The 23,434-nt window shown below is 41.8% G+C and overlaps 1 protein-coding gene across 1 annotated transcript in view; it reads right to left on the bottom strand.

Annotated features, from left to right (window-relative positions):
- The window catches only part of CNTNAP5 (contactin associated protein family member 5), a 746,584-nt gene that overhangs the window by 260,015 nt on the left and 463,135 nt on the right, over nt 1-23,434 (bottom strand). The window contains exon 11 of the mRNA XM_029075794.2: nt 10,510-10,616. Coding sequence (XP_028931627.1) covers nt 10,510-10,616 — 107 coding nt within the window. The remainder of the gene's footprint in view (nt 1-10,509; nt 10,617-23,434) is intronic.

Here is a 23,434-nt window from a genome sequence, read left to right as displayed (position 1 = left end):
GTAAATTCATTATGGGCAGGGAATGTGTCTATTAACTCTGTTGTACTGTACTCCCCCAAGTGCTTAGTACGGTGCTCTGCCCACAGTAAGCTCTGAATAAATATCATTGATCGATTTACCTTAGAGAGGGCCGTTCCGGTGGAGTGAAGGGGGTAGAAGTCAAATTAGAGGGGATCAAGGGGAGAATTTGAGGCAGTGGGTGTAGACCACTGGTTCAAGGAGTTTAGAGAGGATTTATAGGAGGGAAATGGGGCAATAATTTGAAGGAGTTTTGAGGTCAAAGGAGGGTTTTTTTGTTGTTTGTTTTTTTTTTAATATGGGGATACATGAACATGTTTGACAGCAATGGGGTGAAGATGTCGGTCAGGGAGAGAAGAATGGAGGGGGCAAATGTTTTAATATAGTGAAAAGGGATGGAAGTGCAGATTGTGGGGTAGGTTTGGGAAGAGGTGGGAGATCTCCTTTTGAGATACTGCTGGGAATGATCAGAGAGTTAAAGAGGGGGCAGGAGAAGGAAGGCTCTGTAAAAGATTAGGAGAGATTGTAATGAGATAACACCTGATAGTAAAATGGGGATTGAGACTGTGAACCCCATTTGGGATAGTAAATCTACCCCAGTGCTTAGTACAGTGCCAGGCACATAGTAAGCACTTAACAAATCCCATTATTACTACTAATTATTACTACTAATAAGCAGCAGAGAAGCAGCATGGCTCAGTGGAAAGAACACGGGCTTTGGAGTCAGAGGTCATGAGTTCGAATCCCAGCTCTGCCACTTGTCTGTGTGACTGTGGGCAAGTCACTTAACTTCTCTGTGCCTCAGTTCCCTCATCTGTAAAATAGGGATGAAGACTGTGAGCCCCACGTGGGACAACCTGATTTCCCTGTGTCTACCCCAGCGCTTAGAACAGTGTTCTTCACATTGTAAGCGCTTAACAAATAACAACATTATTATTATTATTATTGCTAATAATAATAATAATAAAAATGGAATTTGTTAAGCCCTTACTATGTGCCAAGCACTGTTCCAAGCGCTGGGGGAATACAAAGTGATCAGGTCGTCCCACATGGGGCTCACAGTCTTCATCCCCATTTTACAGATGAGGAAACGGAGGCCCAGAGAAGTGAAGTGATTTGCCCAAGGTCACACAGCTGACAAGCGGCAGAGTGGGGATTCGAACCCATTACCTCTGACTCCTAAGCCCGTGTTCTTTCCACTGAGCCACGCTGCTTCTCTGCTGCTTATTATTAATAATAATAATATTACTACTACAGAGAAGGGCTGACCATGTTACCCAAGATAGTCCTGGATTCAGGATCTTCATAGTTTTAATTGCCCAGAACCACTTGGCAAAGTTTGAATCTGGCCCAGCTCAGTCCAGAAATTATGGCCAGGTTACTTCTTTGGCAAATGGAGCAAAGCTTGAGGTCCAGGCTTGATAGCTAAAGTGACCACAAAGCCATTTGGGGATGGATCAATTGTAGTTGTAATATTCACAAAAGCAGAGCAGATACTGGTGTGAAGCTTCTAACACCAAGAGCAAAATCAGTGGAAGAATTAGACAACTGAAAAACCAGGTCAGGCATCTGGACTACTACCTCTGCGTTTTTTTCCTCACATTACTGCTGATTTCTCTCCAATCCCTCCTACGTGAGCGGCTTAAGCACCATTTTATTTATGCCACTTACCCTCCCAAAACTCTCCTGTGCTTCCCAAATGAACCACATCAAAATCAACTCCTGATTAACAGCCTTGACCCTCTTATCCCATACCTGCACCCTTCACTTCTCACTTCGCCCTATTCAAACCACCACTTAGCTAGAAAGCTTACTTATTATCCTGGTTAAGAATACGTTTCTTCCATTTGGATATTTATGTTTGAGCTACCTCTTTCCGTAAACTGTACACTCCTTCAGAGCTAAGACCCTCTTTGACTTCCTAACTCCGCAAAGCAGTTAGTAGAATGTTCTGGTTAATGGTGGTCACACTCTTTATACAGTTGATTGACTGAATGACCATCACCCTAACAGCTCATTTAATGGGACACGAAGGATTGCCCAGGCCTCGACAATATAATATTAGTGTTCCAATTTCTTTTCAGCTACCTGGTATAACCAACTGTTTCAGATACCCTCATTGGCCAAGAACGTTGTCTCCTGGCAAAATGTCTTTGGCTTCTAAGCCAATTTCTAGGTCACAGAAATTCCAAGTGGTGACTCAGCTAAGATAACGGGGTCCCACTGTTCAAATAGCAGGATCACTAGTCTCAGGATTGCTCTAGAGTTTGATAGCTAGGGCATGGATAGTGGTTCCAATCAATACCAAGCTATTGACGGACTGACAGAAGAGGCATTATGTCAGGCAGGGAAAGATAGAAGGAGAGGAAAGAAGCTGACATCCTCCTCCTCCAGTGAAAAATGAGTCAAAATCCATTGTTCACACGTCAGATGAGAGGAGAAGCTGTGAGAGGGGATGATTCGGCTGACAAGCAGATGTATTCGCTATGAGTTAAGACTGCCTCACTTTGGAAAGATAAGTATCTCCCCAGGCTTTCAACTGTCCATTCATTCAATCATATTTATTGAGTTCTTACTACTAAGTGCTTGAGTCACTACAACAATCAATGGACACATTCCCTGCTCACCACGAGCTTACAGTCCAGAGGGATGACAAAGGACCATGAAAAGTGCTTGATTATGGTATTATTTGACGTTTTAGCAATCAGTCATTTTATCTGAGAGTCTACTGCTTGCACAGCACTGTACTACACACTTGGGAGAGCCCAGTGAAACAGAGTTGGAAAACACATTCCTTGCCCATAACAAACTTAAAGTTTATAGGGGGAGACAGATATTATGGTAAATAAATAATAATAATGATGATAATAATAACGATGGTATTTGTTAAGCACTTACTATGTCCCAAGCACTGTTCTAAGCACTGGGGAACATACAAGGTAATCAGGTTGTCCCACATGGGGCTCAGAGTCACAATTCCCATTTTAGAGATGAGGCAACTGAGGCACGCAGAGAAATGAAGAGGCTTGCCCAAGGTCTCACAGCTGGCAAGTGGCAGGGTCAGGATTAGAACCCACAACCTAATTCCCAAGACTATGCTCTTTCCACTAAGCCACGGTGCTTCTCTAATAATTACTGGCGTGTACATAAGTGCTATGGGACTGAAGAAGGAGCAAGCAAAAGTTGTAAATCGAAGTGCAAGGGTGACAGAGAAGGGAGTGCGAGACAGGAAATGAGGACTTAGTCAAGAAAGCCCTCTTGGATGAGAGGTGCTTTTAATTAGACTTTGAAGGTAGGGAGACTGATTGTCAGATATGAAGAGGGAGAGAGTTTTGGACCAGAGGCAGGATGTGAGCCAGAGGCTAGCATTAAGATAGACAAGATCAAAGTGCAGTGAGTAGGCTGGCATTAGAGGAGTGAAGTGCTCGGGCTGGGTTGTAGTAGGAAATCAGTGAGGTAAGGTAACAGAGGGAATGGTGATTGAGTGAATGTTTTAAAACTGATAATAAAGAGTTTTTGTTTGATATGGAGGTGGATGCGCAACCAGTGGAGGTTCTTGAGGAATAGGAAAACATGGACTAAATGCTTTTGTAGGAAAATGACTGGGCAGCAGAGTGATGTATGGACTGAAGAGGAGACAGACAGGAAGCAGGGAGGTCAACAAGGAGCCTGATGCAGTAATCAAGGTGGGACAGGATTAGTGCTTGGATTAATGCACGGATTAGTGCATGGTAGACATTTGGATGGAAAGCAAGGAATATATTTTAGGGATGTTGTGAAGATTAAACCAAGAGAATTTGGTGACAGACTGAATATGTGGATTCAGTGTGAGAGATGAGTCAAGGGTAATCCGAAGGTTAAGGGCTTGGATGGTGGTGGTGATGCAAGGAGGATGGTGGTACTGTTTACAGTGATGGGAATGTCACAAGGAGAACAGGGCTTTAGTGTTGTGTTTTGGACATATTACGTTTGAAATATTAACAGGACATCCAAGCAGAGGAATCCTGAAGGCAGAAGGAAAAACAAGAAATCAGTCTATCCATCATATTTAGTGTGCAGGTATTCTGGGCAGAGCACTTCTCCAAGATCTTGGAAGGGTACAGTAGAATTAGGAGACATGATCCCTGCCTTCAAGGAACTAATGACCTTTTCAGTTTGGAATTTTAAACAAAAGAGCTAAAAGTCACTGTCTCTGCCCTCTTAGGGCTAGGCTATATAATCAAATTTTCAACACTATGAGATTAGTCATGACAACCAGATGTGACATATTGAAAGATAACTGAGAAGTAAAAGGGTTTATCAGAAAGAGAACAGGCTTGGGAGTCAGAGGACCTGCGATTTATTCCCAACTATGCCACTTGTCTGCTGTGCAACCTTAGGGAACTCACTAACTTCTCTGTTCCTTAGATACCTCATCTGTAAAGTGGGAATTGTTTATGGCATTTGTTAAGCACTTACTATGTGCCAGGCAGTGTTAGACCGTGAGCCCCATTGAGGACAGGGACTCTGTCACAATCTAATTCTTTTTTTTTAAGTGGTGTTTGTTAATTGCTTACTAGGTGCCAGACACTGTACTAAGCAATGGGGTAGATACAAGCTCATCAGGTTGGACACAATCCTTGTCCCATATGAGGCTACAGTCAGAGAAGCAGCATGGCATAGTGGATAGAGCACGGGACTGGGAGTCAGAGGGTTGTGGGTTCTAACCCCGGCTCTGCCACTTATCTGCTCTGTGACCTCAGGCAAATCACTTCACGTCTCTGTGCCTCAATTACCTCATCTGTAAAATGGGGATTGAGACAAGGAGCCCCATGTGGTACAGGGACTGTGCCCAACCTGATTTCCTTGTCTCCACCCTAGTGTTTCGTACAGTCCCTGGCACACAGTAGGAGCTTAAGAAATGCCACAATTATTATTATTAATTCCCATTGCACAGATGTGGTAACTGAGGCACAGAGTAGTTAAGTGACTTGCCCAAGCAAACAAGGGGCAGAGCTGGGATTAGAATCCAGGTCCTGTGACTCCCAGTCTATGGTCTGGCCTCTATGCCATGATGCTTCTCATTTTATATCTACTCTGATACTTAGTACAGTGTCGTGCACATAGTAAGTGCTTGACAAATAGCAAAAAAAACCCAACAATTCCCTGCCAATTGTGATATGTCAGTTAAACAAGTCTAAAAACTTGATTCTATTTATGCTTGATTCTATTTGCTATTGTTTTAATGAGATGTTCATCCCCTTGATTCTATTTATTGCTATTGCTCTTGTCTGTCCATCTCCCCCAATTAGACTGTAAGCCTGTCAAAGGGTAGGGACTGTCTCTATCTGTTACCGATTTGTACATTCCAAGCGCTTAGTACAGTGCTCTGCACAGAGTAAGTGCTCAATAAATACTATTGAATGAAATACTATTGAATGAAGAACTCTTCAGCCTGGTTTAAGTGTGTCTGTAACCAAAGGCATGCTATCAACGTGTTGCTTGAGCTTAACTGGGGATTTATTTTGCTCTGAAGTCCATCTTATACAATTTGGGCTGTCGTACGAGCAGGCTCCAGGGGGACCTCTAACACTGCCAACTTGGATCTACTGATCGCTTTAATCAGTCAGTCAATCTTATTTACTGAGCACTTACCATGTGCAGAACACTTTACTAAGAACTTGGGGTAGTACAATATAATGCTATAGATACACTCCCTGCTCAGATCAAGCTTACAGTCTAAAGTGGGAGATAGACACTGATATAAATAAGTAAATTATAAATCTGATAGATCCAACAGATTATAGATAAATTATAGATCTGATTAAAGAGATTATAGATTGAGAAGCAGCTTGGCTCAGTGGAAAGAGCCTGGGCTTGGGAGTCAGAGGTCATCGGTTCGAGTCCCGGCTCTGCCACTTGTCAGCTGTGTGACTGTGGGCAAGTCACTTAACTTCTCTGTTACCTTATCTGTAAAATGGGGATTAGCTGTGAGCCTCACGTGGGACAACCCGATTACCCTGTATCTACCCCAGTGAGTAGAACAGTGCTCTGCACATAGTAAGCACTTAACAAATACCAACATTATTACTATTATTGTTATTATTATTATTATTATTATTATTAGATCTGGACATAAGTGCCATGGGCTTGAGAAGAGGGGATGAATTAAGGGAGCAAATCAGGGTAACACAGAAGAGAGAGGGAGAAGAGAAAAGGAGGGCTTAGGCAAGATTGAGGTACATTGAGAAGGTTGTCATTAGAGGAGTGAAGTGTGCTGGCTGGGTTGGCGTAGGAGAGTAGCAAGGTGAGCTAGGAGGGGACAAGGGGATGGAGGGCTTTAAAGCTGAGTTTCTGTTTGATAGGGAGGTGGATGAGAAGTCATGTGGCTTAGTGGAAAGAGCATGGGCCTAGTAGTCAGAAGGTCATGGGTTCTAATCCCGGCTCTGCCACTTGTCTGAAGGTGACCTTGGGCAACTCACTCCACTTCTCTGTGGCTCAGTTCCCTCATCTGTAAAATGGGGATTGAGGATGTGAACCCCACATGGGACAGAGACTCTGTCCAACTCAATTTGTTTGTACCTACCCCAATGCTTAGTACAGTGCCTGACAACATAGTAAGTGCTTAACAAATACCATAGTTATTATCATTATTATTATTCATTAATTCAATAGTATTTATTGAGCGCTTACTATGTGCAGAGCACTGTACTAAGCACTTGGAATGTACAATTCGGCAACAGATGTAGACAATCCCTGCCCAATAACAGGCTCACAGTCTTTATTATGAAGAGTGGGAAAACATGGCCTCAGTGTTTTTGTAGAAAAATGACCTGGGCAACAGAGCAAGGTTTGGACTGGAATATGGAGAGACAGTAGGCCGGGAGGTCAGCAAGGAGACTGTTAGAGTAATCAAAGCAGGATAGGATAAGTGCTTCAATTAACATGGAAGCTGTTCATATGGAGAGGAAAGAGTGGATTTTAGCGATTTTGTGAAGATTGAAGGGACAGGATTCAGTGATGGATTGAATATTTGGGTTGAATTAGGGAGGGGAGTCAAGGATAATGTCAAGGTTAAGGGCTTGTAAAACAGGGAGGATGGCAATGCCTTCTACACCCAGACTGTTAATAATGATAATAATAACAATTGTGATATTTGTAAAGCTCTACGTGCCAAAGCACTGTACTAAGCACTGGGGTAGGTAGTGCCTCTCCTTCATTGAGCTCACAGACTAGCTCGGGGGAGAACACATATCTCCTCCACATTTTTACAGATGAGGAAACTGAGTCTCAGAGAAGTACTTACCCAAGCACACAGTAGGCAAATGGTAGAGCCTGGATTAGAACCCAGGTCCTCTGACTCCCAGGCCTGTGTGCTGTGGGAAGAATGTTTCTTCATTTTTCCATCATGCTGAATTCAGTTGTGAAATGAAAATGCTTTGCAAGAGGATTGGGTGTCATTTGAAGAGTCTGGGGTGGTCCCTGGTAACCAGAAAGAAATCCAACCCCATGGGGTGGTTTCCAGGTGACTTCCAAATGAAAAATGTGTTGTATTCCACACTTGTAGTGACTGAAGGATCGCTCCAAATTGTTTTTAAAAGAACAATTTGGTCCATTTGTACTCATCCAGTATGACTTGTTCCTTTAAAATCAGTACCCAAAACCAATAGATTCTAAACTTAATTATTTTTATTTTATTTTATTTGGTAAGTGTGTATTCTTAGCATGATGGATGGGTCACGCGTAAGAAACAGAGAACTGGGATGGATTGGATGTCATAAGAAAAGGCCTGGATTATTTCCAGAAAGGATGACTGTTGCAGAGAGATGGCTCAGAATTTGAACAAGTAGCAAGCCAGGAGCATCTGGGAGAATTGCATTCTCCTCTCTCACTTCACCTTCCCCTTTCTTTTCCTTATTACCAAGGGGATTATCATCAATCAATCCACCAATCAATGGTATTGATTGAGTACTTACTGTGTGCAGAGCACTGTTCTAAGCACTTTGGAGAGTACAATAAAAGAGACTAAGTAGACACTTTCCCTGCTAATAATAATAATAATAATGATGATGGTATTTGTAAAGTACTTACTAAGTGCCAGGCACTGTACTAAGCAATGGGGTAAATACAAAGCAAATTGGGATGGGCACAGCCCCTGTCCTGCATAGGGCTGACAGTCTTAACCCCCATTTTGCAGAGGAAGGACTTGAGGCACAGAGAAGTCAAATGACTTACCCAAGGCCACAGAGCAGACAAGTGGCAAAGCCAGGGTTAGAACTCATTCACCTCATACATCCAATCTGTCACCAAAGCCTGCCAGTCTCACCCTCACAACATTGCCAAGATCTGCCCTTTCCTCTCCATCCAAATCTCTACCACATTAGTACAGTCACTCATCCTATCCCGACTAGATTACTGCATCAGCATCCTTTCTCATCTCCCTACCTCCTATTTCTCCCCACCTCAGTCCATACTTCACTATGCTGCCTGAATTATCTTTCTAAAGAAACATTTATCTTTCCAAAGAAAGGTTCTGGGCATGCCACTCCCCTCCTCAAAAATCTCCCATGGTTGTCTATCAAGCTCCTTATTAAACAAAAACTCCTCACTATTGGCTTCAAAATTATCCATCCCCTTGCCCCCTCCTACCTCACCTCCCTTCTCCTCTTCTCCATCCCAGCCCACACACTCTGCTCCTCTGCCGCTAACTTTCTCACTGTGCCTCATTCTCACTTGTCCTGCCATCGGCCCGTGGCCTGTGTCCCACCCCTGGCCTGGAACTCCCTCCCTCCTCAAATCCCCCAAACAATCACACTTTCCCCCTCAAAGCCATATTGAAGGGTCACCTCCTCTATGAGGCCATCCCAGACTAAGCCCCCTTTTCTTCAGCTTCCCCTGTCCTCTGTGTCTCCCTGACTCGCTCCCTTTGCTCTACCCCATCTCCCCACCCCCCCAGTACTTGTGTACATATGTACATATCTATAATTCTATTTATTTATATTAATACCTGTTTACTTGTTTTGTTGTGGCTATCTATAATTCTATTTATTTATATTGATATGTCTGTCTCCCCCCTTCTAGACTATAAGCCCGGTGTAGGCAGAGATTGTCTCTATTGCTGAATTGTACTTTCCAAGCACTTAGTACAGTGCTCTGCACACAGTAAGTGCTCAATAAATACGATTGAATGAATGAATGAACCCATGACCTTCTGACTCCCAGGCCCGTGCTCTATCCACTATGCCATGCTGCTTCCCAAGCAGCAGTGTGCTTAGCATGGAACTCAAAATGTTTGGGGTGTCCTTAAAGAAAGGTAACTTGGAATAGTGGAAAGATCATGGACATGGGTACCAGGATACTTGGGTTGTAATCCCTACTCTGCCCCCACTTACCTTGAGACAGTCACTTAACCTCTCTGAACCTCAGTTTCCTCCTCTTTAAAATGGGTAAAATGACACCTACCAAAGCAATGGTATTTACTGATCACTTACTATGTGCAGAGCACTCTACTAATTGTTCGGGTGAGTACAAGACATGAGACACTCCCCTCAAGGAACTTGGAATGTCTTCTAAGGAATGCTATGAGGATAAAGTGAGATTATCACGGTCCTAGTACTTCAGCCATCATGAACACAATTTCTGCAATGTGGTTATACTCTTGGATCAACTGAGCTCTCCTCTTGGTTTTTTCTGGCCTTTTAAAAAATGTTCTCCAAATGTTCTTGGATTTGGAAAAATATTCTAAAATCATACAAGTACCAACTACAAGTACCACCTGACTGCTGTGTGACCTTGGGCAAGTCACTTAATTTCTCTGTGCTTCAGTTACCTCATCTGTAAAACGGGGATTAAAAAGGTGAGCCGCATGTGGGACAACCTGATTACCCTGTATCTATCCCAGTGCTTAGAACAGTGCTAGGTGCATAGCAAGCACTTAACAAATACCATAATAATAGTAATTATTATTATTAACAAAGTAACCAGGGAAAACGGAAGAAACAATCACAAAGAAGGAAATGATATGTACCTTTGACTATGAGACCCTCAAGGACCAGGGTTCATGTCTAAGTTCCACTTGCATATGCCTTCCCAGTGTTTAGTACAGTGCTCCACACACAGTAAGTACTTAATACCCTCTCCTCAACTTACTACAACTCCTACAAGCAGACCTTCTCAATGAAAACACGTGAAGCCTCCACATTTTCCCTTCCCATGCTTTATTTCATAAAAATTTCAATTGAATAGCAAATTTAAACATGTCAAGATATTTAGCACGTGCCATTTAAATGTCAAGAAAAAGTGCGCGCGGGCGGCAGTGTGAGGGTAGGCTGTGTAATTGAATATTTTTCTGTTATTAACCTGCTAGGTGACCCCTATTCAGGCTTGTCTGAGGGCAGCCTATTGCAGTTGTTAATAACAGATGACTCTTGGCGGTTTTCCTTTTGTACTCCCTCACGCTGACATTTCTACCAGGCGACCTATTCTGAATGCATTTATAATGGGTCTACTTACAGTTGTGGCATGTGGCTCCCACGTAAGCGGTTTGGCTACAGTTGCAGTAAAAGGTAGACCAGGACTGAGTGCACATTCCTTCGTGTTCACAGTAGTTCGGCAAGCACCTAATCGGATTGAACAAAACAATCACACTCATTTCAGGGATTCTCCTCCAGAGAAAATAAAGAGATAGATATAGAGAAGTTTTCTAAAAGCCCACAATACTGATTCCTCTGCCCACCTCCACACCGTATTCCCTCCGAAGGACACAGCCCGAAGATCATTGTCAATTTAAAATTGAGACTCTCCGGTTGTGGTTTGTGCGTATGCTAACATTCAGGCCAGAAGGGAGGAGCAATGCAATATCTCAGAACCAGTTTGTAAAAGAGAAGGAGACTAGGAAAATTCTAATTGCATCCACATTTAATCAGAGGTGGTGGGAATGTGCGATGGAATGAGAGAGAAAAAAAAGATTAAGACAGAAAAGGAGAGAATGAGAAAGAAAGAGATGAGAGAGGGAGAGAGGAGGGGGGATGAAAACAGAGAGAGAGTGAAGGAGAAGGAGGGAGAGTGATGAAAACAAAGAGAGAGCTAGAAGAAGACAGAAGAGGAAAGGAAAAAACGAGGAAGGGAGGGAATGAGAAACTAGCTAGCTATCAGGAGATTTCCATACATAACTTTGTTTTGAAAATTTAGGGAGTGCAGAAAAGATGATTAAATCTAAGTCCAAAAAAGCCCCCCAAAAACAACATTTGAAAAGGAATTCCAAATGAAAATCAAATACTCAAAAACATGAGTGGCTAGTTAAGGTCCTGTTAAATTACACTGAGAGCAACTTGATTCAAAAGGTCACTAGGTACCGTTAATGCTCTTACTAAATTTAACAGGGCTGAGGGCTAAACACGTTTCACATTTAGGTTTGAGATCCCCTGGCAAAATGGAACAAGCAATTGCTTTCAAATTCACAAAAAAGGGTAGTGAACATATTCAAATATATCATTACACATTAAAAACCCAGTTCACACGTCACTGCGTATTTCACATTTGCTGCCAAGACACTTTCTTATTATCCTGATGTCTCAGTGTGAGTTCATGCAACAGAAACAGCCCTCTGGTGACTTAGGTCTTGCAATCAAGCAGTCAGTGGTGTTTACTGTTTGCAGAGCACTGTGCTAAGTGTTTGGAGGAGTACAATAAAATAAACTGGAGTAGACATATACCCTGCCCCCAAAAAGCTTATAGTGTAAAGGGAGAGACAGACAATAAAATAAATTACAGATCATAATGAAGCCAAAATCTCTCTAGTCCCATACAAATTCTAAGAGAAATCATTCTCTAGGAATTTTTTTTTTAATTTATCTTGTGATCAGAATCAAGCAACACAAGTGCTTGTACCAATGAACTCAAAGGGAGAGGGAAAGAGTTCAGATTTCCAAGTTAAAGATTTTTTTTTTCCCTCTGTGACAGAAACTCAAACATAACCCATTCCAGACATAGATTGATGCAAGTCTCCTAGCAGTCGAGAAATGTTCAAAGAATCCATTCTGAGATCAAAGAACTAGAGAAGTAGCCTTTCCACTGATGCTTTCCACTGTAGCATAAATAATTAAAACTATGTCGAAAGTGGCATCTCCAAATAAGGTTACTTTCACACAATATGTTAAATAAACCTGTTCCGTTCTGTTACCCATATCATTTTTAATTTGTTTTATTTTATATGGTATTTGCTAAGCAATAACTATATGCCAAGCACTGTATTAAGCTCTGGGGTAGAGACAAGCTAAACAGGTTAGAAACAGTTTATGTCCCACATAGATCCAGAGAATAATAACAAAAATAATAATAATAATAACAATAACTGGTGTGTATGTACCAAGCACTGTACTAAGCACTAGATTAGATACAACATCTTCAGGTCCCATATGTGGCTCACAGTCTAAAAAGGAGGGAGAATAGGTACTGAATCCCCATTTTGCGATTTAGGGAACTGAGGCACAGAGTAATTAAGTGACTTGCCCAGGACCATACAGCAGCCAAGTAGCAGAGCCAGAATTAAGACCCAGGTCCTCTGACTCCCAGGCCTGTGCTTTTCCCTCTAGACCATGGAAGTGGGATTAGAATCAAGGTCCTTCTGACTCTCTGGCCCAGCTGTGTAAATATCACAACTTTTTTGAACCTATGGACAGGCTGCACCACACCTCAAATAACTGTGTCCCTTCCCCACATAAAAAACAGGCTTCTTTCATATTCCATGAAACTTTCTCAGATTTGCCCTACCCATCCACCCTTCTAGACTGCAAGTTCCTTCTGGGCAGGAATCATGTCTAGCAATTCTGTTGTATCGTACTCTCCCAATAACTTAGTACAGTGTTCTGCATACAGTAAGTCCTCAATAATTGTCATTGATTGATTCCTACCTCTCTACCCACTTATCTCCACTCTATAAATGTCTTTAAAAAGTTATGCAGAGTGGCCTAGTAGATAGGGCTTGGACCTGAGAGTAAGAAAGACCTGGGTTCTAATCCAGCTTTGCCTCGTGTTTGCTGGGGTGACCTTGGGCATGTCACTTCACTTATCTGTACCTCAGTTAACCTATCTGTAAGATGGGTATTAAGACTTTGAGGGCCCTGTGGGACATGGACTGTGTCCAACCTGATTATCTTGAATCTATCCCAGGGCTTAGTGTAGGGTCTGGCACATAGTAAGCATTTAACAAATACCATTAAAAAACTGCTTTTTTTTCTTTCATGTCAGGACACAGAACAGATACATCTACATTTTCCACTGAAGCCAAATGAATTGAAATTGTGCCCAGAATTTATCTGAATTGGCTCAGATGCTCGATAACTGATGAGCTCATGCATTCTCTTTCACTTACATATGCATGCACATGCACACAAACACATACACGTTCTACAAACATCTTGGAATGTTTAAATCTCACATGATTAAACCATATATTTCTCTGCAATGTGCATGACATAGTTGAACAGACCTTGTTGTACAAATTAATAACAAAAATAATTGCAGTATTTTTTAAGCTCTTACAAGGATCAGGCACTGTTCTAAGAGCTGGGGTGGATAGCAGAAAATAGGGTTGGACACAATTCTTGTGCCACATGAGGCTCACAATCTTAATCCCAACATTACAGATAAGGGAATTGAGGCTCTGAGAAGTGATGTGACTTGACAAGGTCACCTAGCAGACAAGTGGTAGAGTTGGGATTGGAACCCAGGTCCTTCTGACTCCCAGGCCCAAGCACTATCTACTAGGTCAAGCTGTTTTTTACATATACATATGTAATATGTATCACATATATGTAATCTGGTATTTCGTCCCCTGGCCCACGTCCAATTTCTGGCCTGGAATGCCCTCCCTCCTTACATCCGCTGAACTAGCTCTCTTCCCCTCTTCAAAGCCCTACTGAGAGCTCACCTCCTCCAGGAGGCCTTCCCACACTGAGTCCTCTTTTTCCTCTGCTCCTCCTCCCCTCCCCATCTCCCCGACTCCCTCCCTCTGCTCTACCTCCTTCCCCGCCCCACAGCGCTTGTGTATATTTGTACCTATTCATTACTCCGTTTATTTTATTAATGATGTGTATGTACCTAAAATTCTATTTATCTATTTTGATGGTAATGATGCCTGCCTACTTGTTTTGTTTTGTTGTCTGTCTCCCCCTGTCTAGACTGTTAGCCCATTGTTGGGAAGGGATTGTCTCTATCTGTTGCCAAATTGTACTTTCCAAGTTTTTAGTATGTACGGTATCCTGCACACAGTAGCGCTGATTGAATGAGTGAATGAATGAATGAATATTCATGACACCAGTTGAAACACTTCCAATGATATTAGGGACTTGCCTCACCTTGCCACACATGGGAGTTCCTGACGAGCCCATACTGGGAGTTCTGGTAAGGTGAAAAATTCTTCTTCTTCCTGCACCAGAAACTCCCAGTTGTGGATGAGTAAATTTGGCAGTGGCAAGAAGAGTGGCTGGGAAGCATCGTGGCCCAGTGGATAGAGCACAGGCCTGAAGGATAGAAGAACCTGGGTTCTAATCCTGACTCCACCACCTGTCTGCTGTGTCACTTTAGGCAATTTACTTCACTTCTCTGTGCCTCAGTTACCTTGTCTGTAAAAGGGGGATTAAGACTGTGAGCCCCATGTGGGACAGGGACTGTCATCAACCTGGTTACCTTGTATCTAACCCAGCACTTAAAACAGTGCTTGACACATAGTAAGTGTTTAATAAATACCATCATTATCATTAGTAGTAGTAGCAGCAGCAGTAATAATAGTAGTAATAATAATAATGTTGGTATTTAAGTGCTTACTATGTGCCAAACACTGTTCTAAGCACTGGGGTAGATTCAAGGTAATCAGGTTGTCCCACGTGAGGCTCACAGTCTTAAAGTCTTAATCCCTATTTTACAGATGAAGTAACTGAGACACAGAGAAGTTAAGTGGCTTGCCCAAAGTCACACTACCGACAGGTGGCGGAGACAGGATTAGAACCCATGACCTCTGACTCCTAAGCCCGTGCTCTTTCCACTGAGCCATGCTGCTTCTCTTAGTAATATTAGTAGTAATGCTACTTAGCCAGTTAATCAAGCTCATTTCTTGAATGTTTACTGTGTGCTGAACACTGTTCGAAGAGCTTGGCAAAGTACAATGTAATAGACTTGGTAGACAAGTTCCCTGCCCACAATGAGCTTGCAATCCAGAGGTTATTAGGTGTTTACTGTGTGCAGAGCACTGTACTAAGATCTGGAAAAGAATATGTAGGTGGGAATTAGACACCATTCTAGTCCCTTGTGGGAGGCTCATATTCATTCATTCAACCCTATTTATTGAGTGCTTACTATGTGCAGAGCACTGTACTAAGCGATTGGAAAGTAGAGTTCAGCAACAAAGAGAGACAATCCCTACCCAACAATAGGCTCACAGGCTAGAAGCGGAGAGACAGACAACAAAACAATATGGGTAGACAGGCATCAATAGCATCAATATAAATAAATAGAATTAGGCTCATAATCGAAATGTCTGTTGCCACACCTCACTGAAGAGGAGGCTCCTTTTCTCTGTGAATGGGTCTGTGCTCCTTTTACCATAGCTGATAGAGAGCATGGCAGGTGGGATTCCCTCATAATAATAATAATAATAATAATAATGATGGTATGTGTTAAGGGCTTACTATGTGCCAAGAAATGTTCTAAATGCTGGGGTAGATACAAAGCAATCAGGTTGTCCTACATATGGCTCACAGTCTTCATCCCCCTTTTAATAATAATAATAACGTTGGTATTTGTTAAGCGCTTACTATGTGCAGAGCACTGTTCTAAGCGCTGGGGTAGATACAGGGTAATCAGGTTTGTCCCACGTGTGGCTCACAGTCTTTGTCCCCATTTGACAGATGAGCTAACTGAGGCACAGAGAAGTGAAGTGGATTGCCCAAGGTCACACAGCAGACAAATGGCAGAGCCGGGATTAGAACCCACATCTTCTGATAAAACCCACCGCACAAGGACTTTGTAGGGATGGGCTCCCCCACAACCCCTCTTGTAGCTCGCTGCAGTCTGCACATGGGGGAGACGAAAGAGGAGTGACTCCGTTCAAGCCACTGACATTCAATCCTTTCACCCGGCCATCGGTCCCAAAATCTCAATGGGACACTCTACTGTGGGGACGGTCAGGGTAGGGCAGCCCACTCGGGTAGGGGAGAGATCCGATGGCTTGGAGACAGGGGAATGGAGGTCTGGGATGGCTTTCTTAAGTGTTGGAGGGGTTAAGAAAAGCCAAAGTTTTCTGTAAAATGTAATGTATTAAAAATGTCACGAGGCTGCCCTACTTCCATGTTCAAGGGTAAATTTAACAAGTTGAAGCCAGGGCCTTGCCTGGGGACCTTTAGCCCCAGAAAATCTGCAGGGCCTGCTCTAAATAGGGAAACCCAATAAATAATATAGGAGACTTTCTGATGTACAGTCACTGCCCTAGAGTTTGGGAAACAAGTAACAGGAGCAAAAGTCACCCTCCCTTCCCCCCATTCTCTCTCCTGTTCCTTTGAATCTCCTGTCTCTAGTCTCTTCTACATTTTCCATCCTACTGCAACTCTGTTTCCTTTTTTTCTAAAATACTTTGGTGCTTCATCTCTCTTCCCTCCATACCTCTCCCCCCACCTACAAACTAGTTCCTTATTTTAATGCTCATTTCCCCATTGGTACATATCTGTAATTTATTCATTCATTTATATTAATGTCTATCTCCCCTTATTGACTGTAAGCTCATTGTGGGCAAGGACTCTAGCTGTTATACTGTTGTATTGCTCTCTCCCAAAGCACTTACTACAGTGACTTGCACACAGCAAGTGCTCAATAAATACAGTTGATTATTTTTAAGGGCGGGGATTGTGTCCAACTCTACTGTACTCTTTCTCTTGTGCCAGAACAGTGGTCTGCACAGAGTAAATCCTCAGTAAATACTATTAATACTAATTAATAGTAAATACTATCAATACTATTAATTGATTGGTCCAGAAGTGACATGGTTCAAATGTAAACGGTGTAGGGAAAAGGGATATCTGGATATCCAGTATTTCTGACTCCAAGTCACTAATCTGATGGTAAATGTCCACAGAGCTCTGTCCACAGAGCTTACAATCTTTTACAGTGACATGCACATTGGACCAAAATGAAATAAACCAACTCTATTGCTCTGAACTTTCCCAAACAATTAGGACCGTGGTCTGCCTACAGTGAGTGCTAACTGATTGAAATCAACTTACTCTGCATCCCAAGAATAAGCATTAAGTGCACAGCCCCAGTTTTCTTCAGAACTATATTTTATCCCTCCAATTATGAATTTCATATTTTTTGCTCAGCTTATTTTAATTGCTGTTTTTCTCAAATGAGCAGGTGAGCTCCTCCCCATTCAAACACCTAAGTAGATGTGTTGTGCAGCTAGTCAGGTGAAAAAGATTCAGCTAAACAGTGGGAAGCAGACTTGATCTAAGATATGATGTTCTTCACTCATGCTACAGAGGAGATAATAATCTTGGTCCTAAAATTATAGTCAATGCTGCTTAAACAACTGGAATCAGAAGGGCTTGAATTTCAATTTCAGTCTTCCTATAAACACCCAATAAAGGAATTTCACAGTGTGATAGCAACTTCCTCCCCAGTTTTTCATTTTTCTCAAAAGAAATGTTCAGTCCACGTTTCCACGCTCCTCAAGAACCTTCAATGGTTGCCCATTCACCATTATATGTATATGTGAAGCAAACTGAATTGATGTTCACCTTTACAAAACTATTTTTTTCTACATCTCCTCTTTGAAGCAGAAGGTAGGTTCTAGCTTCTAAGCACTTTGTTGATCCAGTAAAAAGGATCTCTACTAGTATTCCCAATTCATCAATAATGTTTATTGAATGCCCACTGTGTGCAGAGCACTGTATGAAGCACTTGGCAAAATACAATACCACAATAAACAGAACATTTCCTGCCCACAGTGAGCTTACAGTATTGCATATTCCCAATTCAATATACATTTTCTCAGCCTTTTAAATGATGTTGACACCTTCAAATATGTTCTGCCTTTGGATGCAATTCAAAGCAGATAAAAGCAACTGAGCATATTGGAGTTGTTCAGTAAGTATTCTAAAGCTTTTGAAACATTTCTCTGTTTCTCCATCTTACTCATTACTATACTCCCATTTTACCTCAGCATTCGGGCATTCCTCCTAATTTTAATTTGTTGTAATTAGACATTAACATGAATAAATTTAAAAGAGTAAGGGAAAAAGAAAATGCTAGAAGCCAATTTCCTCATTTTCCTAAGGCTGTTAACAATAGAGTGTCATTTGAGAATGACTTTTAAAAAGCAACAGCTTCTTCATTTATACATGTAAAACACTAAATAAACTGTATCTATCTCAAGTAAGAAAGAAGGAAAGTTAGGGGCAAAATTAGCAAATGAAACATGAATTTAGAAAAAACGTAATCATCTTGGAAAAAAATTACAAATTTATTACTTTAAGAAGCTATTAGAACTCAAAGTCCAGGTCTTCTTAACTTATTCTGTCTTGTTTCCAGAACTATCAGGGGCCTGGGAGTCAGAGGACCTGGGATCTAATCCCCACTCCATCACTTAGCTGCTTTGTGTGACCTTGGGCAAGTCATTTAGCGTCTTTCTTCCTCAGTTACCTCATCTGTAAAATGAGGATTATGATTCTGAGCCCAGAGACCTTGTCCAACCCAATTAACATGCATCTACCTTGGTGCATAGTTCAGTGTCTGGCACATATTAAGCACTTAACAAATAACATTAAAAAAACCAACTATATAGTTCATGTGGATAGGTATTTAACAAATCTAATGGTATTTTTAAGGGCTTTCTGTGTGCTCTGCACTGTGCTAGGTGCTTGGGAGAATATAATACAATAGAGTTGGTATTCATGATTCCTCCCCACCTGAAGCTTACAATCTAGTGGGAGATTTAAGTCTTTTACAGACATGATGATCAACAGTCCAATAAATTAAGAACTAATGGAGTATTACAGAGCGTTTCAGAGTCCATTTCAGAAAGGAACTGGAAAGCTTGTAGAAGGACCCAAAGAGAATAAGGTAGAAGTAATGATAAGCCCTTGGGAGAGTATATGAGAGAAGTGTCAAACACATTCCCTGACTTCAAGCCACTTAGAGTCTTCAGAAGCTTAACACTAAACACCGTCTTTGCTTCTTTAACTTTCATCAATGACATAAAGCCTTGAGCAGTTGCTCAGTTTTACTAAAAACCAGGTGAACAGGGGCCTTGCATATACTCAGAATACCTCATCTTTTACAATAACTGCATTGTTGCTTTTCTCACCCAAATTAGCAAATTCAATAGTGCTCTAATTCTTCACAGCCTCTTGTCTGCCTTCGATATGGTGGAACACTACTTTGGCCTTTATTTATAGTAATGTCTATCTCCCCCATTAGACTGTAGGCTCACTGTGGGCAGGGAACGTGTCTAACAACTCTGTTATAGTGTACAGTCCCAAACACTTAGTACAGTGCTCTGAATATGGTAAGTGCACAGTAAATATAATTGATTATGCATTTCCTGCAATCGATACAAATGATTGATTATGAAATACTAACTAACCTTGGCTTTATTGAGACAGTTCTCCCATGGTTTTCCTCTCACTTGTTTATCTGATCTGTATTTTCCTTTGGCTCCCACCAGTAACTGTGAGGGTCCCTCAAGAATCTGCTCCAACTGTCCTCTTCTCAATTTATAATCACTCCTTTGAGGATCCCATCCACTTCCATGACTTCATCTACCCCCTCTAAGCAGATGACTCACAAATCTACTTTGCCAGCCCTGGGCTCTCTCCTTTCCTGCAGTCTCACATTTCCTACTACATCAAGGACACCACTACATGGATGTCCCATTTGCTTCTCAGGTTTAGGATACCCAAAATTAAACCTCTCATCTTCTCTCCCCAGTTTTCCCAGTCGATCAATCAATCATATTTATTGAGCATTTACTGTGTGCAGAGCACTATACTAAGCATTTGGAAGAATACAATCTAACAGAGTGGGTAGGTACATTCTCTGCCCACAACGAGCTTAGAATCTAGAGAGGGAGACAGAAACTAATGTAAATTAATAAATTACAGATATGTAAATAATCACTCATCCATCCCAACTGACATCACCATTCTTCCCCTCTCTTGAACCCATAACTTGATCATTATCCTTGATTGCTTCTTCTTCAATCTCCATATAGAGTCTGCCATCAAATCCTTTAGGTTTTCCTCTACCACATTTCCACCAAGGAGCCATTCCATCCATTTCACCTCCCTACCACCAGTCCTTCCCATTTCCAGTCCATACTTCTCTCTGCTGCTGGGATCATTTTTCTAAAATATTATTCTACACACTTCCCCACTCCTTAACCAACTCAAATGTCCATTTCTCCATTCATACACTGCTGACCACCAAAATGTCAAAACAAAGACAAGAAAGTTCTTGGGGGTGTGGGTTTTCAGAGCAATCCCTGCTATGGTCAATAGTCTTTAGTGTCCATCTCCCCTAGGCTTCCTGGGGTTTTAAGTTTGAAAAGGAATTTTTCCAGCACATGAAACAAGGGGAAGTAAGAGGGAGTTCCAGAAGTCATACAAATAGTTCAGTGAAAGTACATAAATAATAGTTCAGTGGCACCAATTGGTATTAATATCTGCTATTCACCTTCTAACTGGGGAAAAATATCTCAAAGAAGGAAGGCAAATATGCCCAGGAAATGCATTTTCCCCCACCTCAGGACTTGTGGAATACACAATTGATTTATTCTCTGTAAATCAAATTTCAGATGAATAACAAATACAGGGAGCATTCAGTTCATTTAGTTTTTTATCCTACATCTCCTCAGTAAGGCAAAAAATACTCCATAAGCTTTCCAAGCTGATCCTCCAGCAACTGCTTAAACACAATCGCAAACTGGTGAGCTCATTGCTCAGAAATATTAGTATTTACTATGCAGTGCTGACATCCTTTAACGGCCCGCTTAGGACTTCTTCAGCCCGAATGTCTGACGGATTGTTCTTTGGTCTGGATTCTTTCCATTTGTTTGATTTTCTAAGCAAAAGAGGGGTTGATTAGTATAATCTGCCTATACACTTCTCATTGGGTACTGAATCTATTGCTCAAATACATTTCTGTGGTTTGTCTGTCTAATTTTATGATGGCCTTGCTTAACAAATGTAAATACTCTTGATAGCTGTTCACACAGAAGGGGCACTTAGCAGAAGAGTGTCAACAGCTGGTTCTATTGCTTCTTTTATTAGGTTTGCTTGTCATTCACACAGCGGACTAACCATTCCTAGACCTTATTTGTCAGGACCCTCTTTTGCAAGTCAGTTTAATTTACACCCTGTTTCTCCCTAACAGTGTTTTCAATTCACATATGGTTGGAACCAATGAGGAACGAGGAAGTCCTCTTTCTTTTTTAATGTCTGTCTTCCCTTCTAGACCGTAAGCTCCTTGTAGGTCAGGGATGTGTCTACCACCTCTGTTGTACTGTACTCTCCCCCAAAGGCTTCGAACAGTGCCCTCCAAGCAAACAATGCTCTATAAATACCACTGATTGATTGATTGATAAATTCCAACAACTGAGACTGCTTGGGTTTGGTGAGCCATGTTTCGAAGGAATTGCTTGGGTGTAAGCCTGAATGCAGTCAAGTAGTATTCACAGTGACAAAAATAATGATAATTTTGGTAGAGTGCTTATCATGCAGTAAGCACTTCTAAATGCTGAGGTAGAAAGAATACAATCAAATCACACACAGTTCTTAATCTACTTGGGGCTCGTATTCTAAGGGAGAGGGAAAGCAGGTATTAAATCCCCATTTTACAGTTGTGGAAATAAATTTAGTGATTTGCCCAAGGTTATACAGCAGGCCACTCTTATTCTTCATCTACACATACTCCCTTGGAGAAGTCATCTGCTTCCATGGCTTCAACTACCACTGCTATGCGATGATACCCAAATCTACATATCCAGCCCTGATATCTCCCTCTCTCCAGTCTCAAATTTCCTCCTGCCTTTAAAAAATGCTTACTTGGATGTCATTCATTCATTCACTCAATAGTATTTATTGAGCGCTTGCTATGTGCAGAGCACTGTACTAAGCGCTTGGAATGTACAAAATGGCAACAGATACAGTCCCTGCCCATTGATGGGCTTACCGTCTAATCGGGGGAGACAGACAGACAAAAACAAATGTCACCTCAAACTAAACATGTCCAAAACAGAACTATCTTTCCATCAAAATCCTGTCCTTCCTCTGACTTTCCCATCACTGTAGATGGCAGCATCACCTTTCCTGTCTCAAAAGCCCATAACCTTGGCATTTTCCTAGACTCCTCTTTCTCATTTAAGTGTATTCCTCCCAAGTGGAAAGTGCTCATGGGTGGGAGCTAGGTGCCTCTCCACAATGCAGATCAACCTTAAGTGAATTCCTCCCATGTTTTTTACTGAGTGCGAGTAAGTCATAAGTATATAACTCCCCAAAGGAAAGCTCCAGTATCAATAAATAATCACATTCCTCCAGAAAGGGAGGTTCAGTTCACCATGTCTAAAATAATAAAATAATTCAATTTGCTGGATTCAAAATAACCAAGTAATTCAATTCACCTCACAGAATAAATTTTGTATAAACAGACTTTCTGTCTCAGTCTCTCTCTCTCTTTCTCTCTCTCTCTCTCGCTATGCTGATTCCCAAACAAACCCTTCCCTGGGCGACAGCCCCTTCCTACCTCACCTCGCTTCTCTACTTCTTCATCCCAGCCTGCACACTTCGCTCCTCTATTGCTGTCAATCTTCTCACTGAGTCTCCATCTCACCTGTCTCTCCCCCAACACCTATCTCTTGTCCTATCTCTGCCTGGAATGGCTTCCCTTCTCAAATCCAACAGACAAATATTCTCCCCCTCCTTCAAAGCCTTATTGAAGGCACATTTCCTCCAAGAGGCCTTCCCAGACAAAGTCCTCCCTTTCCTCTTCTCCCACTCTCTTCTGCATCACTGACTTGCTCCCTTTGTTCTTCCCGGCTCCCAGTCCCACACCACTTAGGTGTGATTTTATTAAATAAAAATTATTTATTTGTATTGATGTCTGTCTCCCAGCCTCTAGACTGTATGGTCATTGTGGGCAGGGAGTGTGTCTGTTAATTGTTGTTTTGTACTCTCCCAAGCGCTTAGTAGAGTGCTCTGCATACCCTAAGTGCTCAGAAAACGCGAATGAATAAATGAACTGGCAGAGACAAGATTAGAACTCTAGCCCTTAAACTTCTTGTGGGCAGAAAACACGTCTAACCAGTCTGCTATACTGCACTCTCCCAAGTGCTTACTACTGTGTTCTGCACAAAGTAAACACTCGATAAATACTATTGATTGATTGACTGAGC

This window comes from Ornithorhynchus anatinus, chromosome 1 (genome assembly GCF_004115215.2).
Source record: "Ornithorhynchus anatinus isolate Pmale09 chromosome 1, mOrnAna1.pri.v4, whole genome shotgun sequence".
Taxonomy (NCBI): domain Eukaryota; kingdom Metazoa; phylum Chordata; class Mammalia; order Monotremata; family Ornithorhynchidae; genus Ornithorhynchus; species Ornithorhynchus anatinus.
The sequence above is the reverse complement of the archived record's forward strand: the minus strand, read 5'-3'. Positions and strand labels throughout refer to the sequence as shown.